The sequence below is a fragment of the Corvus moneduloides genome, chromosome 28 (assembly GCF_009650955.1).
Source record: "Corvus moneduloides isolate bCorMon1 chromosome 28, bCorMon1.pri, whole genome shotgun sequence".
Classification (NCBI taxonomy): domain Eukaryota; kingdom Metazoa; phylum Chordata; class Aves; order Passeriformes; family Corvidae; genus Corvus; species Corvus moneduloides.
Genome location: NC_045503.1, coordinates 2,884,898 through 2,901,994, shown reverse-complemented (window position 1 = coordinate 2,901,994; position 17,097 = coordinate 2,884,898). Strand labels below are relative to the sequence as shown.

At 46.4% G+C, this 17,097-nt stretch overlaps 1 protein-coding gene across 1 annotated transcript; it reads left to right on the top strand.

Moving 5' to 3' along the window:
* Nucleotides 1-474: 474 nt before the first annotated feature.
* On the top strand, nucleotides 475-15,275 carry LOC116435939 (guanine nucleotide-binding protein subunit alpha-11). Its single transcript, XM_032092645.1, has 7 exons — nucleotides 475-664; nucleotides 4,842-5,026; nucleotides 6,067-6,221; nucleotides 6,962-7,090; nucleotides 8,331-8,460; nucleotides 9,233-9,386; nucleotides 10,976-15,275. Exons 1-7 carry the CDS (start codon nucleotides 529-531, stop codon nucleotides 11,164-11,166), a joined length of 1,080 nt encoding a protein of 359 aa, XP_031948536.1. The 5' UTR covers nucleotides 475-528; the 3' UTR covers nucleotides 11,167-15,275.
* Nucleotides 15,276-17,097: the final 1,822 nt, after the last annotated feature.

The window sequence follows — 17,097 nt, the reverse complement described above, 5'->3', positions numbered from 1 at the left end:
ATGGGCGCCCGGTCCGCCACCTTCCCACAATGCTCGGCGGCCCCGCCCCGCTCCAGGAACGCGCGTCCGTGCGCCCTCCCCCCCCGCGACCGGCCAACCAAACCCTGCGCTCCGATTGGCCGCGGCGCCCCGTCCCGCCCGTCCGCGCCCGCCCCGCCGCGCGCCGCGCTCTCCCATTGGCCCCGGCCGCTGTCAATCAGCGCTTGTTTTCGGCGGCAGCGGGTTGGGTTGCGCCGGCTCGTCGGTGTCTCGGCGGAGCCGTGCGGAGGGAGCGGCGGCGCAGCCGGGCGAGAGCGGCGCGGGGGCGGCGGCGGCGGCGGCGGCGGCGCTGGCGCTGGGCCCGGCCGCAGCACTCGGGGCCGGGGCGAGGCCGGGCCGGGCCGGCGCCGCGCAGGGCGGGAGGGTGGGGAGGGAAGGGGGTGCGGGACGCGGGACCGGGCCGGGCCGGGCTCCCGGCCGTGCGGAGGACGGTGGTCGGTGCCGGGGGGGTGGGGGGGTGGGCGGGGGCGTCCCGGCCGCGACGCGACCATGACTCTGGAGTCCATGATGGCCTGTTGCCTGAGCGACGAGGTGAAGGAGTCGAAGCGCATCAACGCCGAGATCGAGAAGCAGCTGCGGAGGGACAAGCGCGACGCGCGCCGCGAGCTGAAGCTGCTGCTGCTGGGTGAGGAGCGCGGCGCCAGTCCGGCCCCGAGGGCCGCCGCGGGGCCCGGCCCGGGGCTCGGCAGGTCCGGGTGGCCGGGCCGGGCGGGGAGCGGGTGTGGCGGGGAAGCGGCGGGAGCCATCCCCGCCTCAGCCCGGCGCTCGGGGCCGCTCCCGAGCCGTGCGGGGCGGCCGCCTCATTGGCTGCCCTTTGTTTGATTTTGTGATGCGTTCGCTGTCAAAATGGGTTTTGACACAACCAGGAACTAAGTAGCTGAAATTCCTGGTTGTGAAGGCGGGCACGCACACAGGCGCGTGAAATTTGTCTCGAGGAAACGATTCTCAGGAGTGTGCTGGCCTTGGTTAGCATGTGGAAATCCGCTGGTGGAGTTGGTGCTTTTCAGGATTGTCGGTGAACTCCTGGGCCTTGGGTGAACATCTGTGGAAAAACTGGCCTCCAGCTCCTAAACCACAGAGTTTCCCCTGGGGCAAGACCTGGGAGAGGCAGCAGGGCTGGGAGCGCTGATTCTGGAGGGGGACGAGGCAGTAGGAATGCACGAGTTGTGTGTTGGATGAGGAGATGCCTGTGGTGTTCAGCGTTGAGTTCAGAGGTAGAGATCACCTGTGCAGCCATAAGAATCTAGGTCTTCGGATGGAAACACAGTGGTGTTCTCTGTGCAGATGGATAACTGTACTGTGTTTAGATGAGTTTAGAGGGTTGGGTAATCAGTTGCAAACTAAGGCTGGCAGGCACGTACATCCTTCTTCAGCAGTGAGTTTGATGTTTGTGCCTCGGTAGCCCCCACATTTAAACTTAAGTTACAGTTTTCATGCGTACTGTTATTTAGCATTGCTTGTGTCTCACATATATCCTGCTTTGTGTCTTGAATACTGTATCATCTTGAGATGAAATCTGAAGCAGATCTGATGGATCTGTTGACAAGCCATTAAGGTCCAGCTGAAGAAGGAGGCTGACCCTTGTGAAAACAAATATTTTGCAGAAGTGAGGGGAGGCTGTGTGTGCCCAGCCCCTTGGAGGGCTCCAGTACCAACACTGGTGCCTGGTGATAACTGCTAAGCAAAGACCAGGGTTTTCCTTCTCGCCCTGGATGCTTCACAATTAATGTATTACTGTTCTTTGTGTGAAAGGTAAAATCGAGGGCTTCACATTTCTGCTCTTTGGAGATGCTGTGGCAGTTTCTGTAAGGCTTCTTGGAGAGGAGGGAAGGTGTCCCTCACTCTCATGCTTCCCTAAAAGCAGTCCCACAGAAGCAGCTGTGTCAAAATAGGTTGTCGCTATAGGATAGATCTGGGTTAAGAAGATCCCACTGGATCTAAAGATTTCACTTCAGAAATAATTCAAATTGCTCGAGAATCCTTTGTGCTTTTCTAAAAGATACAGATTCAGCATCAGATTAAAAAAACCATATAGAATGTGGTTATTATTGGATAAGCAACACTCCTAGTTGTAGACAGTGTTTGCAGGATGCTTTTCACTGGACACAGCACACTGCCCACCTTCAGCTGGGACAGGTAACCTGTGTTCTCTCTCCTTGGTGTAACTTCTGCTAGCAGGGATTTCTTCTGTGTTGCTCCTGTTCTATGGAGTTCTTACATTCGCAAGTATTAATGACTGACTTAGTGAGAGGGCTTTCCCAAAATCTCCAAAATTTTGAGTGTGTGGAGGGAGTTTCCACCTTGTAGAAACTGTTAAATTTTTCTTGTCACTACATCTGTGACAGTTACTTTGTTGAAGCCTAAAACAGAAAATTGAGGTGGAGAATAACAGCTCTAATCAATGATGAACCTGTTAATAAGAAATTCAAGGTATTGGACGTTGCCATCTGGTACAAGGTAGTCATTTATCTTTTACTGGGTGGGGAGGATATTTTGTACAAAAATTACTTGTGATTAAGCATGGGATGGATACTGTTGACTGAGCAATGTATTTACAAGAGCCTGTGAGGTACTGGGGAGGGTCATTAGGAAGTTACTGTAAGCTCTGCTGCTTTCACGTGTTGGCAGAAGAAATGGTGAATTCAGATTATCTCCTGTCATATTAAAAAAGGGTTTTGTGCCCTTAGAGTTGTAGGAGGCCTTGCCCACCAGAGCTTATAAGCTGCTGGTGTAGTGCTGTGCTATGTTGTCAATGTCTCAGGGAAAGTAAAAGGCACCTTTAAAAACAACACAAACCAAAAACCCACCACCAATGACCAAAACCAACCCCCAAACCAAAAAGAGATGCTGATGGAGTGACAGGAAGAATCTGTGTTTGAACTCTTAAGTTCTGAAGCAAGCAAAGGTCTGGTGTTGAGGTTTCTTTTATATTTTCATTGTTGAAATGCTTTGAAGCACTACCTTTTTTTTTTTTTCCTCCTCAGTTTTGGTTACTGTGGTAAAAGGCAAGGAAGTATTTCTCACCACACTGACAGAAACCACAGAAGATTTCAGTTTCCAGTTTTTCCCCTACTTAGGGTGCACCTTTGTGTTCGAGATGGAGATAGTTTGCTGCGAGTTGATAGTGTCTACAGTGTTAATCTCTGGCTGTGCTGACGTTATTTCTGTCAGTTCTTGCTGTTCATTTCAAACATTCTGCTTCTAGTTAGGTGCTTGTTGCTTTTATCTGAGCATTTTTATTTGTTTGCCTTTTAGTCTAGCGAGATAAAATGAGTAACCGAGTATCTACATGCGAGTAGTAATTGTCTGTTAGGATGAATGAGATCCTGTCTGAACCCATTTCTCCCCTGGTGTGAGGAGGGTCTGGTGGTGCCTGTGAGGAGAGCCAGGGCTCTGCCAGTATTTTAAACTACAGGTCAAAAGGATTTGTATCACTGATGTGATACATTTTGAGTTTTTGATCTCGGTAGTCAAGTGAGCTGGGCCACTGTGTGAGAGAGGTGTGGGGTTTTTATCAATATCCTGCATAATGACAGCAAATTTTAGAAGATTGTACAAAAGATTGTACTCCGCAGAAATGCCAGTGGTGTCCATTTAGGCTGATGAAGTGTGGAAGTCAGCTCATCCCAAGCGAGACCTGGCCTGTGTGTCCCCTCCACGAAGGACTGTGTGCACAGGGCGGATGTCACTGGGGACGTCCCAGTTGAACTGTGAATTTAGCAAGGCTCTGTAACTGCATGGATGCCGTCTGATGGCGTTCCTGTCTCCTACTCACTCTGTTAGAAAGTTCCCACTGTCCTTTCGTATCATCTGGTGGCCTTCACATGCTAAATGACACTCCTGTGGGGCCATAAATGTAGGAGTGGAAGGACCTGCCCAAGTGACGGTGCAGGAAGCCGGCGCTGAAAGGGCTGCCCTGTGTCATGCACGCACCGTGTCCTGCCCTCCCATCTGCTCCCGGGCCCGGCAGTAAAACCTGGGAGAGAAGGAAGAGAAGGAAGCAGTGGCCTTGCTGAGCAGGCTGCAGCCCGTGGGGACCCAGGCACGGCACCGACAGCTGGGAGCAGTGGCCTACTCTGCTCTCCCTGCCAGACGCCATTTTTAACTCCCTCCTATCCAGAGCGGGATTTGAGGAATCCTGCCACAATCAGGGCTGTGGGTTCAGCCCTGAGGAGCAAACCTTTGCACACTAGTTTGGGATACAAGGCAGGTGTGCTGCCTGGGTTGTTCATGTCAGATGGATAAGCAAGGAGTTTCTTGAGCTCCATTCTCCTTTAGAGTTGATTTTTTTTCCCCCTGTTGTGTTTGGTTCTTTTCTATGAAAAGACATATCGTCTGTAAGGCAAAGAACATTTTGTGCCAAATTAGAGCAAAAGAAAATTCGCTGCTTATTGGTCTTCTCCTGGCCACTCACTGTTGTCTGGGTCTGTAGAATTTTACTGGCTTGAGAGTGTGTCCAGGCCTTTCCTGGCTGGTTGTAGCATCTTGCTGGAGTATCTGGGAATAGGTCAGGTGTGACGGGCAAGGGCCTCTTGACGCAGGACGTGTGGGAGTGGCTGTAATGTGAGATTTGGAATAAGTACCAGAGCTCCTTTTGAAGGCTGCTGTAAAGGACAAGGTGTCTTCCTTCCACGCTGCTGGGTTCGTAGTGGGGATGAACAATCCAGGCTGTCTTTTACCAGCCTGGGAAGTGACAAAAAGGGGGTTGGGAGTAAGGTGTGCTTGGGTGTAGTGATAGGAACTTTCATGTGTCGTGGGCTTTGCTCCTGGTGGCTTCTAACTCACTCTCTTGCATCCTGTAGGCACTGGGGAGAGTGGGAAAAGCACGTTCATTAAGCAAATGCGTATAATTCATGGCTCAGGCTACTCTGAAGAGGACAAAAAAGGCTTCACCAAGCTGGTGTACCAAAACATCTTCACTGCCATGCAGTCTATGATAAGAGCCATGGAAACCCTGAAGATTCTGTACAAATATGAACAGAACAAGGTAAGTTTCTCAGTTTTTGCACATGTCTTTAGGCAGTGAGGATTTTGAGTTCCTGTTTATGTCTTTCTGCACTGCAACCTCAACCTCCCTGAACTCTTTCCCGTAAAATTTTTATGACATTTTCTTGATACCCAACTCCTTTTACTTGGTTGTGTGAAGGGATAGAGCAACTTTGCATGGTTGGTGCACTGGTCTGCTTAGTGAGTGGTGGGAGCAAGGGATTGGGATATGATGGAAGGGATAGGAGGGGTGTTATTTTTACTAATTTCAAGGATTCAGGGTTGTTAAGTGTGTTGGCATTTTCTTTGCATGAGTTGCTGTTCTTATTGGAACTTGAAGCTGGCAAAATACGTGCTGGACCCAAAAGACACAGATCTGTGCTGATGGTTATGCCTCTTTCTGCAATCCATCTGTTTCTCTATTAGCTACTGACCACGGATACAAACCTTTCTTAAAGAATTTTGGTCTCAACCACAGAAACATACTGATTTTGGGACCAGGAATTAATTTTAGACAGATCTGATCTAAATTATTTTATCTTTTTGAGGGGGAGGACAGTGAGAGTGAGGGCATGCCAGGAAAATAGATTTGTTTTTAGCATATTTTGCTTTTATTTAATGCTTAGTATCCTTAATATTTTGAAGTTGTATTTTATCTGTCCTGTCACACAGTATCTTGGAGCTGGTTTTGAATAGCTGTAGGGGACTGGATGATGCCCCTTTCCTGTCTGTGATGAGAATAGGCAGGGTGTGAGAAAGCTTTGCCTGTGCTTTATGTGGGGCATGGTGGAGGAGTTCTGATAAATAAAATCTGCCAACTTCACTTACTATGACTTGTGCAGAATTTCACTTTGGTTTTTATTTATTGGGGGTATTGGCAAAACCCCTTGTTGTGGATAATCACCTCACAGACACCGCAGGCTGTGGTAGTTACTGTAGTCCTTCCTTTGCTTAGCCACTGGAGGGTGGGTGTTTTTATGCCTCCCAGTTTTGCGGGTTTTTTTACTTTTTCTCTCTTTTCTTCTTCTTTTCAATCTCCAGGCCAATGCAGTGCTGATCCGAGAAGTGGATGTAGAAAAGGTCATGACATTTGAGCAGCCATATGTAAGTGCAATTAAAACATTGTGGAACGACCCTGGCATACAAGAGTGTTATGACAGGAGAAGAGAATATCAGCTTTCTGACTCAGCTAAATAGTAAGTATACAATCATGGGCATGCTTGTGGTGGGAGTGATGTTCTAACAAATTGTACCTGTCCAAATGTTTTTATTCAAGCCTAGAGTTTGCTTCCTTACCATTTGCTGCTTTTCCTGAGAGTATGAGGTGTTCTGGTGTGTGTTAAAGGGTGTTCACACATCTGCTTCAGGATATACCTGAGGCCAGAATCTCCACATTATTCCATGTATATTGATCTGGCTCTTGGGCAGCAGGAGTGCTGCTCTTTCTCTTCAGGTTTGTCTTTGGCCTACAGGTGTACATGGATGTGTAACTTGGATTTTATTAATTGTAAATCCATTAAGTTTGGCAACGTACAGAGGATGTTTTACATTCATTAAGTACATAAGTGTATTTTTCTACATTTATAAGTAGAAAATCTCAGATGAGACTTGATCCTGAGACATAAAGAATTTACTGTGGTTAAACTTTCTCTGTCGTAAAGACTGTCTTCCCCACTTCTATGGAGAGTTGATAAAGTCATTTTTAGTGTATCTGTTTATCCTCCAAAGGTGCTGGCTGGTGAATTACTGTTCCCCAAAGATGATTTCTGTTAGTTTTCCACAGCATATTTAAAATAATTCAGATGACTTCTGCCTTCCTCGTTACGCTACAGAAAGACTTCATGTAGCAGTTTTTACATCTGTATACTTATGTGCTGCAACCTAAGGTAGTTTTTTCTTTTTCTTTGTTTTTTTTTTTCCACTGTCCTGCTTGCAGCTATCTCAGCGATGTGGATCGTATCGCTACCCCAGGATATCTACCAACTCAGCAAGATGTGCTACGGGTTAGAGTCCCTACAACCGGGATCATAGAGTACCCCTTTGACCTAGAGAATATTATCTTCAGGTACTGGAGGTGTCTTCATGTTACAGCTGAGCTGAGATAGCAGGGAGATGGTTTCAGGAAGGATAAGTTCTGTGTTGCTTTAGAGTGTCCAGAAGCTTTGACTGGATGTGTGTGCTGTGGAATTATCTGCTGGTGGGTGCTCCTCTCATTGGGGTGGTCTGATGTTTTGGTTGTCAGAAAACTGAACCTACTGTTGAATCAGTGACACTTCAAACCCAGGGAACTATCTTGGTGTCCTTCCTGGGAAGGATTGCACCGCTGGCATCTCAGGCTGAAGTTGTGGCTTGTGAGGCAGCTGAGGGAAGTGTTGAGAGCTGAAGCCACCAAGGGCTGACACTTTCTGTGCAGAAATACTTCCCTGTACCCAGCACCTGCCTTGAGAGATGGTTTTCTGTGCCTGCCTTGTGGTCTCAGGGTGGCACCAAAACTTGCTGCCTGTGCTGCTGCAGCAACAGATGGACTTAGCTGGCTTCAGCCAGCAACTGAGCCTGGCATGACCAGGCTGAACACAGCAATCAGTATTCCTGTGTTTCTCTGTGGTGCTTGGGTCCTTCCTGCCCTTCCCCACCACAGTGTGGCATTGCCAGAGAGGAATAAAGGAACCTGCATCCTCTCTCTTAAACTGTTTGGTTACAGAAATGCAGAATTCTCCTCTCCCTGTTTTGTTTTGCTGACCTCGGGAATAGGTGTAGGATTTTATCAAAGGTGAACCACGTGTGTGGCACTTCAGGTGAGTGCCAGAATAATTTTAGTGTATTGTACAGGTGGGACTTGAAACTGAGAGGCTGAAGTGTGTGATTGTTAAACAGCACATTCCAACAAAAATGTAACAACTGAAGAAAGATTTGGGTGGGGGAGAAACTTTGAGGCAAGCAGGTGCTTTAATTAAAAATAAAAATAGTTTGCTCATGTGACAGAGCACAGTTTTGAAGGACTTGTCTTTTCAGACTCAGGGCTGCTGCTGAGCCAGCCAGAGCAGAATGCAACAAAAATGGCAGTGCTGATATGTGGGGGGTGAATTTGGCATCACTCACCTGTGGCCATTCTTTCAGTTTGTGTATTTCTGTACCAGGATATTTTGTAAACTTGCTGGTTTTGTTAGCAGGCAGATACTGTCACATCCCCATGCCAGATTAACGGGAATGGTAAAGAACCAAATGAATTCTCGTTGTTTGCTGGTCCTTTGCATTCAGAGAACTGCAGCTCCCTCTGTGATACTGTATGTACTTCTCTTCCTTAGAATGGTGGATGTTGGAGGTCAAAGATCAGAACGAAGGAAGTGGATCCATTGCTTTGAAAATGTGACTTCCATCATGTTTTTAGTAGCACTTAGTGAATATGACCAAGTTCTGGTGGAATCAGATAATGAGGTAAGCCAAAGAATGGGAACTCTGCAGGAGGGAGGGAGGAGAGGAGGAAGAAAGGAGAGGAGGGAGAGATGTCTTTCTAGTTTCTTGAAGGCTGGTACCCAGGTGCTTGGTGCCAAGTTGGATTAGCAACTATTATTGGTTTTGGCCTTCAGTTCTTGTTGCAAAGGGAACATGAGCCTCTATGGGTCATGATGTCCCTGAGGACGGAAAAGGCAGAGGGCATTCAAATCATCTGGACTTCTCAAGTGAAAAATGAAATTATCTGATGTCGCAGAGTCCCTTGTGCTGTGGAAGGCACTGTGCAAGTGCTCCCAAATCACCCCTTTCTCTTCCTGCACTGGGTTATTTCAGGCTTTGCCGTCTTATGAGGTGGTGACTGCACTCTTTGAAGGTGCAAATCTGAATTTTGGCGCTTGCTAATAGATTAAAAACATGCTATTAGATGACAATAGTTGCTCTTTTTCTAGTAGATAAAATATACTCACAAAGTATCATTGGCCAGTCCTCTCACACGACTGTCAAAGCATAAAATTACTTTTAAGTCTTTTGATGTGAAAGGCTTGGCAAATAAATGAAGCTTCAGTCCCTCAGATTTTGCATTTCCTTTCCATTTACTGATCCAGCTTGAACCAGCATCTACCTGGGCCCAAAGTATTTTGTGTATAATGTTTGAGATGCTGAATTACTACAGATCTGAGTGCATGTGCAGGCAGCAGAAAGGCATTTTAGTGCTCCTTTGTGAAAACACAAAGCTTTCTTTTTCTGATTTCAGAACCGGATGGAAGAGAGTAAAGCTCTCTTTCGAACCATTATAACTTACCCATGGTTCCAAAACTCTTCTGTTATCCTCTTTCTCAACAAGAAAGATTTGTTGGAAGATAAGATCCTGTATTCCCACCTTGTTGACTATTTCCCAGAGTTTGATGGTGAGTAGCTTTTAAGGGGGAACACTATGGGATGGAGGTGATTTGGTTAAAACTTACTTGTTTCTTAAAGAAAACTCAGATCTAGAAGTGGAGAAAACATTCATTTGAGAAAGAATACCTACAGCAATAAGAAAACATCACAAAAATATCTTAATCATGCATGGACAACTGGAATCTGATAGGATGATCAAATATTGAGCCTCTCCTAGATGAAGAACTACCCCCTCCAATATGCACTGCCAAGTATTAAATAATGGAAGTCTAACTCGCACATATAACCATTTTCATAAACATGGCAACTTACTGGTATTGTGGACCTTTTAACCCTCTAGTCAAGAGATGACTTGGGTTTTTGCTTTGAGAAACTGACTGGTCAAATACCCAAGTTGTTCAAATGATGGTGCTAAAAAATCTTCCTGCAGCTTGAAATTCTTATTAGCGTTCCATCTGCTGTTGTGGGAAAATAATATCTATGTGAAACAGAGAATTTCTCATCTGAAACAAAACTCCTTAGCCAAAATATTTTTTCAGGCTCTTCAGTTGAGTGCATTTTAAAGCTGGTGCGTAACACATCTTGTACAGGGCTGAAAATAAAATAAAAGTAGTGGAGAATGAGATCAGACAACACGCTTCATGCCTTGCTCTCCTGTATTAATTCTGTAATTATATGCTTAAAAATACGAGGTAAAGGAAGAATTACCATTTTGCAAACAGCTTTCATCTTTTAAAGGACTGATGAAATTGCTCTTGGTTAGTTGTCCTCCCCCATCTGGAGTTCCTGCTTGGGGCACTGGTGGGAATATCACGTTTTTCCAGCAGGCTGGGAATGGCTGAAGAGCTGCTGCCCAAACAGTGCCTACTTCAAATGGAGCTTAACAGCTGGGGACAGATCCCAGTTTCAGGGGGTGTCATGTACTTCCATATTTTTCCTACAAGTAGCTTTTTCAGGGATGCTGCATGGCCTGTAAGTGGGAGGTTGTCCATCAGATTTCCTCTCAAGAGAAGGTATTTGCCATGGAGAATGCAATAACAGCAGTCCCTTGAAAGAAATAGCAGTAGGTGACTGTTTTCTGGAGACCTATCAGCAACGTGAATTAAAAACTGGCCAAAATTCCAGTTTTTAGCTCCTGTGAGGTGACTAGTTGGATCAAACAGACTGTACTTCTAACTGGCAATAACCCATGTTTCCAAAGTACACACTTGTGTCCTTCAGCCTATGAGATCCACCTGTATATTAGGAAGAAATTTACACGCCATTTCCATGGGAGAGCCTTTTATGGTGTCTGTCCAGCATCTGCCACTGTTACCCAGTGGATGTTCCCATCCAGGGTTGTTCCAAGGTCTGGATTCCGAAGCAGGGTCTGAACTGACCCATGGGTGTCTGCAAAGTGCCCACTGCCCTTGTAGGATTTGGTTAGATGGCTGAAAAGCATAAGACACTTCAGCTCCTGGGACTTTTATCCCATAAATGATCTTAATTTCTTCTTTAAAGCTCTGTAACCCATAGGAAAAAGTGCTGATGGATCAGTTGATGGATCTGGGGGATGCATGGGAGTGAATCCATTCACTGGTGTCTCTGTTTGCTGCAGGCCCACAGAGGGATGCACAGGCAGCCCGCGAGTTCATCCTCAAGATGTTTGTGGATTTAAATCCCGACAGTGATAAAATCATCTATTCCCATTTCACATGTGCCACAGACACAGAAAACATCCGTTTCGTCTTTGCAGCTGTCAAGGACACCATCCTACAGCTCAACCTGAAGGAGTACAACCTGGTTTGACCTGCTCTGCTCTTGCCCCTTGAGAGGCTTCTTTGTGAAGAAAAGACAAAAATGAAATTTTAAATATGACAGGAAAAAAAAAAAAGTTTTAATTTTTGATGATGTAATGATTGCAAATTGTCTGATCTGTGGAGTGGCAAGTGCTCAGTGTTATCCTGGAGTCTCATGTCTCTGTCCACAGAGTAGTTGATTTCATATTTTTAACAAATTGCTTTTATGTCACAGTTAACGGGGATATGCCTCATTTCTTCAGCACCTTGCTTACTTTTTAATTTTTGCCAAGCAGCTAAGGCAGCCTCATCTTGATCTTTCCTTTGTTGGTAAGCCACTTTTGTTTTTTTTTTTCCCCCTTTAATTCCCATGGTATATGTAGAAAAAAACTAAAATCCCCAACACTTTCCAGCTGAGATTATGAATTCACTGGACTGTGGGAGTGCAGAATGCTACTGGTCCCTTTGCCTTGTGCTATAGGGTGCCTCTGGTGTAATTTGCTAATCCTGCTTCCTTCCCCTCCTTCTTTCCCTTCCCTTCCCCAGGACACGCTCCATGGTTCACTGTGATGAAATGTTGGGGAGGAGCAATTGCTCTCCAACTATTGTGCAAAAAAAAAAAAAAGAAAAAGGCAAGACAAACAAACAAAAAAAGCCATCACTTTTCCATTCTTTATATGTTCTGAGTAATTTTTTGTTATCGGTTATAAAAGGTATGGAGACTGTGATTTTTTTTTTTTAAATTATTGATGTTCTATACTTAGTTTGCTACGTGTTGCTGTATTTTGTTCATGGACTACAAATGATGGAAGCTCTTGGAGCAATAGCTGCTGAGCCTGGGGAAGTGCCTGACTGTAATTGTTCTTTTATTTTATTTTATTTCATTTTTCTTTCTTTTTTTTCTTTTTTCACACACATAAACACATCCCACCCGCACCACAAGCGCGTGGCCGTGTGCGCACAAAGCTCAGTTTGCAGAGAGGAACTGTTTTGTTGGGTAGAGTGTTTGACATCAATGAGCAACTTCTCTATGCAGCAGTTACCAAAAGCACACTGAGTAATTGTGGCATTCGAACATCAGACTTTGCCTGGGTTGAAAAGCTTAGTCTTGTGCCATCCTCTAGGTCTTTTCTTGCTGCCTAGTAGCAATCAAGCCTTGTTTTATTGCATTTTGTGCCAGTGTGTGAATGACTTTGTAAGAATTCCTCAGCCTTGTCCAGCTTGCAGAGTTTTAGAGAGGACCAGAGCTGGTGGGTGACAGACTCTGGTAGGATTCTTACTTGGGAAGATTGAGGATAGCTCTTGGAGGGAGCAGCAGTTCTGTCTCTCCTGTTTATGCATTCCCTGAGGCCCATGCTGCCGTGTCCCTCTTTGGAGGAGTATGGGATCCTCTTTGGAAGACTTGCACACATCCTTGCTCCAGGGTGCCTGTGATAATTGTGTTAGCAGTGGCTGATTGTTCGCAGTGGCTGCTGCAGAATCCAGAGAGCCCTGCCCTGGCTGCGCTTGGCGCAGCAGGAGAGGAGTGGAGAGGTAGCAGCACTTGCTGGAAGGCAGAGTGGATGTGGTTCTGGATTCTAAATGCCACCTGAATCTCTGCTGAGCTGGAGGAGATGAAGCCTTTGCACATTAGAGAGCTTTATTTTCCAGGAGCTGAGGCAAGTCAGGGTGCTGAAGGCTGCTGCCAGCCTGGGAGAGAAGTGCATTGGCAAGGCAGGGAGAGAGAGAGTGGGAAGCAGGAGATGTGACCCACGTCTGGACGTGTGTCAGTCAGCCATCACTGATGCTTCTGTTTCAATTCCAACAACTAGCATTGGGTCCAAATTCTCTGGATCAACCAGATTGCCCCCTTGAAGGCTGCCAGTAGAAAAAAAAACTATAAACGAGCTGCACTGTTGAAGGGGGCTGTTGATATTTTGTCTCTTTTGTAGACAGAGCACTACATCAGTGTTTTGCACAACCTTGTAAGAGTAAATCTAACTGTCTGAGATGCTTAAGATGCTTTGGTCTAGAACACTAAACTGTGGAGGGACATAATTTTGAATAATTCTGTTGATAGGTCCCTCTTGTTTTCCAGAGTAGCCGAGTGAAGCCTCTGTATGCTCAAAGCACTACAGAGGAAGGCAAGCTCTGCTCCAAGTGATTAGAGAGCTCAAGTTGGAACAGTAGCCATGGGACCAACAGTTGAAGAGCCAGTCTGAGTGGTGATGCTGAGGGAAACATAGCATCTCTTTAGACTAGCCATGCTCTGGACTGCATTTAACCCTTGGGAGGAATGAGAGGGATTCCCATGAGTCAGACAGCTTTGCATCAATTTTACTGCTTTTTTTTTTTCATCTTTATGCCAAAATGATCCAGTTTGTAGAAACTGTCTTATAAAGAGGAATTTATAATCATCTTCATGTATTCTAAGTGCTGTTCCTCTGAAGCAGACGGCAGCACCAGCCTCTTCCGCTTCTGTGATCCTTTTGTAAATGGTTCACACTACAGCTGTTGCCAGCAATGAGCCTGGCACTGAGATACACAGGTTCTTGGAAAATAACTTCCCAGAAGTTTCTCTTTTCCAAGGTGAATGATGGTGGTACTTCCACTTGAATCAGAAACTTTTTTCGTCTTGTTTTGTACCTTCCTCTTTCTTTAAGAGCTGCTGCCCTGGCACAGGAGGAGGGATCTTGGCATCTGTCTCTTGCAGAGTGACTCTGCATCGTGGCAGGCAACTGTGGGAGGCTGTGGGCACAAGGATTTAGGGAATGTGCTGTACCTTATTGGGCACCTGCTTGGGGTAGCTGTTGGCCTGAGAACTGGCTCGGGGCGGGGAGGGAGGGGCCGAGCGTTGCGCAATGGCTCTCGTTGAGTTCCTGAAACCTCCTCCTGGATTGGGGTAGGAATGGGTCAGACCTGTACATGTCACCTGGAGTTGTCTGTGACTGTATCATGTGTGAGAAGATACCAGTGTTAGCACGTGCTTTCCTTAGTAAGCAACTGCTTGTGTGCCTCCAGCTTGGCCAGTGAAGTGTTCCTGCAGAACTGGCTCCTGTCTCTGTTGGCTGGCAAATGCCTGCCCTAGCAAAAGTGCCAAACCTTAAAACCAAATTTGCCTGTATCAACCTTTCTGAAAGTGATGCCTGTCAGAATTCTCTGCAGGTTGAGAGTGACTTTCAGAAGCGAGGTAAAATTGGGTTGTTGTAGGGAATCTAGAGTCTGAGGAGTTGGTCTCCTTGCTAACCTCTGCTCCTTGTGCACTTTTAATCTGTTCTGTTGAAGAAACCAACATATTTTGAACTAGTTTGAAACTTGAAGTCAGTGAGCAGAGGACCATCCCTTTTCCTTGCACCATTCCATGTGGATTGGCTACCTGGTGAGCAAAAGCCCCTTCCAGCTGCAGCGTGTCAGCTCCTGCCCTTCCTGCCTCCCCCTTCTCCTCGAGTTGGATTCTTTGGTCTCTTGTTGTTGCTTCCTAGCAATGTTGGCCTTGCGTTCAACTATGGTTTTTCTTCATGTGTTTTATTGGTTAAAAAAAAAAAAAAAAAGACAAAAAATTTTAAAAAAAAGACCAAAAAAAAAAAAGTATTTCCGGAGTGTGCTGACCATTGTATTGTCCTGTACAGAGCCCAGGTCGTTAGAGTCCAGCAGAGATAAAGTGTGTTATGCAGCACCCAGTTTTTTAAGAGTATGGTTTGTGCCAATGCCCCTTCTTTAGTAGTGCCAGAGACTCTTTACAAGTGCCAATGTGGTGGAAATTATTTGGTTATACTTGTATATTATAGGATCCTGATTTAAGACAATTTAAACATTATCCTATTTAAAAAGAATACTATATAAAATGCTGTTTTTAAACCTTGTCATTTGCAATGCATGTATTGTTGTGCGTGTTGGGGGGCGGGGAGGGAAGAGGGTAGGGTAAAGGAGTTTCTGAATAAGATGCCCAGTGTCAGGATCTATTCAGACTCCAAACTGTCTCATTCCAGTCCAGGAGTGGGATTGTTTCTTGGAATGATCCCACTCTGACTGCTGGGCAACACGCTTATTACAGAAATATCTGATGGAAATTGATTTTCATATCTTTCTCCTGAAATAAACTCTCTGTTTGAAATTGGAATAAATTTTGTTCCTAAAAGCCGTGGTGGTTGTGTGTGTGTTTCTTCACTCCTGTCCCCCCCTCTCCTCCTCCTCCTCCCTGGTTGGCTCAGCAGGTTCTGTACCCTGTGGGACTTGCAGCTCTGCCATCCTGTCAGAAAATCAGGACCCTGAGGCATAGACGCAAAGCATATTTTGGTAAATAGAAGGTATAATATGCCATAATTATATATATAATGCACTGTACCAATAATTCTGAAGTGCGAGCGGTGTCTGACTGGGCATTTAAGGAGCAGGGATGCAATGGTGGCATTTTGATTTGAAGTTTTCCAGGATTTTGGAGGAGGATTTCTAAGGGAAGTTGTTGGTGTTTGCCGCTGCCTTTTGCTGTAATGTCAGCCCATTGCAGGCACAATTCCAAGCAGGATATCTGTTGCCAATAGCAGGAATGTTGGTGGGACCAGAATTGCTTCCAGTCTTGTGTGTTAGAAACGTGGACTGAAATCTGAAACATGGCTTAAAATTATCCCTTAAGGAGTCCAGGGATGGATGACTCTGAAAACTTCCACAAAGCGATTTCCTGAGATGGAGTTCATAGAACTTAATTCCTTTTCTCTGGGCTCATTCTCCAGGAATGTTGCATTAAATCAGCTGGGAGTGGGTAGAGATGGCCAACTTCCTCTATGTAAAGGTTTCCTGTGTTTTCAGGAAGCTGCAGCTGAGGATGTTCTGCTCCCTTCAAGGTCACTTAGCACAGGTGAAGCTGCAGCTCCCGGGCAGCCTGAAATACTGTGTTTGCTCCCACCAGGAAGGGAACAGTGGTCTGGTGGCTGGAGCACTGGCAAGAACTTAAATTGTGGCTGTTTTCTAGTTATGGGTGAGTTTTTGTTGCTTTTCTCAGTGGCTCTGTCCCCTCACCAGCTGGGGAGCAATGTCAGTGCTCCCTGTTCGTGTCCTCAGCTCTGAGTCACGTGTTGTGCTGTTCTTTGCAAAGAGCCAAATATGCTCTGTTTAAATAAAGCAAAGCAACAAGTTTAGGTTCTTCAAGGAAGAAGGTGAAGCCTTTAACGCCCAGTATTTCCAGCTGGCTGTGAGGGTCTCCTGTTCTGGCCTTTTGCAGCCTCCAGGTGTGTGTGGGGCTGTCCCTGGAGTGTGGCAGTGGAGGAGCAGGAGGTTGGGTCCCTGCTGGAGCAGCCCAGGGAAGGAGGCAGCTGGCAGCAGCTGAGGGAACAGCCCATGCTCACAGTTGCTGCTTTCCCAAGGATAAAGTGTTCCCAGCAGGACTGAGAGCTCCTCCTCACCTCCAGCCCTGCAGCTGGGGCAAGAGGCCCTCGGCTCCTCTGATCCTCCCGTGCCCATCCTGCAAGGAGCAGTCTTTGGAACACGGGAGGCTGTGTCCTGAAGCCACCTGCCACTGCCTGGATAATTCCTTTGGCCTGCAGCCTGCTCCAGAGGGAGGGACTCGGCAAAAGAGGGCTGCCAGAGCCGGGCTGTGGGCCAGGGGAGTGTCCTGATAAGGTGAGCTGGCCCAGGGACTGGGGTTGTGGCAGTGCTGCAAATCACTTTAAACCTGGTCACTGGACGTCCCTGCTGATACCAAAGCAGGTCCCTGGGATTGTGCACATGGGTGGACCAGACATGAAGGAAATCAATTTTCATATTTTTCATGTTAAAAAAATCCCATGTGGAAGAAAAGGGCAGAGAAGAGAGAGTTTGGGATTTGCCTTGTCCTTGGCCAACCATCATCCTCCTAGCAGGAGGAAGCTCTTTCCTTTGAGCATTCCCTTTGCCCTCTTGGGAAAGAGAGGGAAGTATCTGTGCAGTGTAGGAGTAAAATCTCATGTGGAATTTATAAAGCAGGAAT

What these genes read in the sequence shown, in the direction of transcription:
- LOC116435939 (XM_032092645.1), top strand. Translation starts at nt 529, where the DNA reads ATGACTCTGGAGTCCATGATGGCCTGTTGCCTGAGCGACGAGGTGAAG. An exon ending in CTTTCTGACTCAGCTAAATA is followed by an intron (nt 6,222 to 6,961) that starts GTAAGTATACAA and finishes TCCTGCTTGCAG; the next exon opens with CTATCTCAGCGATGTGGATC. An exon ending in CTATTTCCCAGAGTTTGATG is followed by an intron (nt 9,387 to 10,975) that starts GTGAGTAGCTTT and finishes TGTTTGCTGCAG; the next exon opens with GCCCACAGAGGGATGCACAG.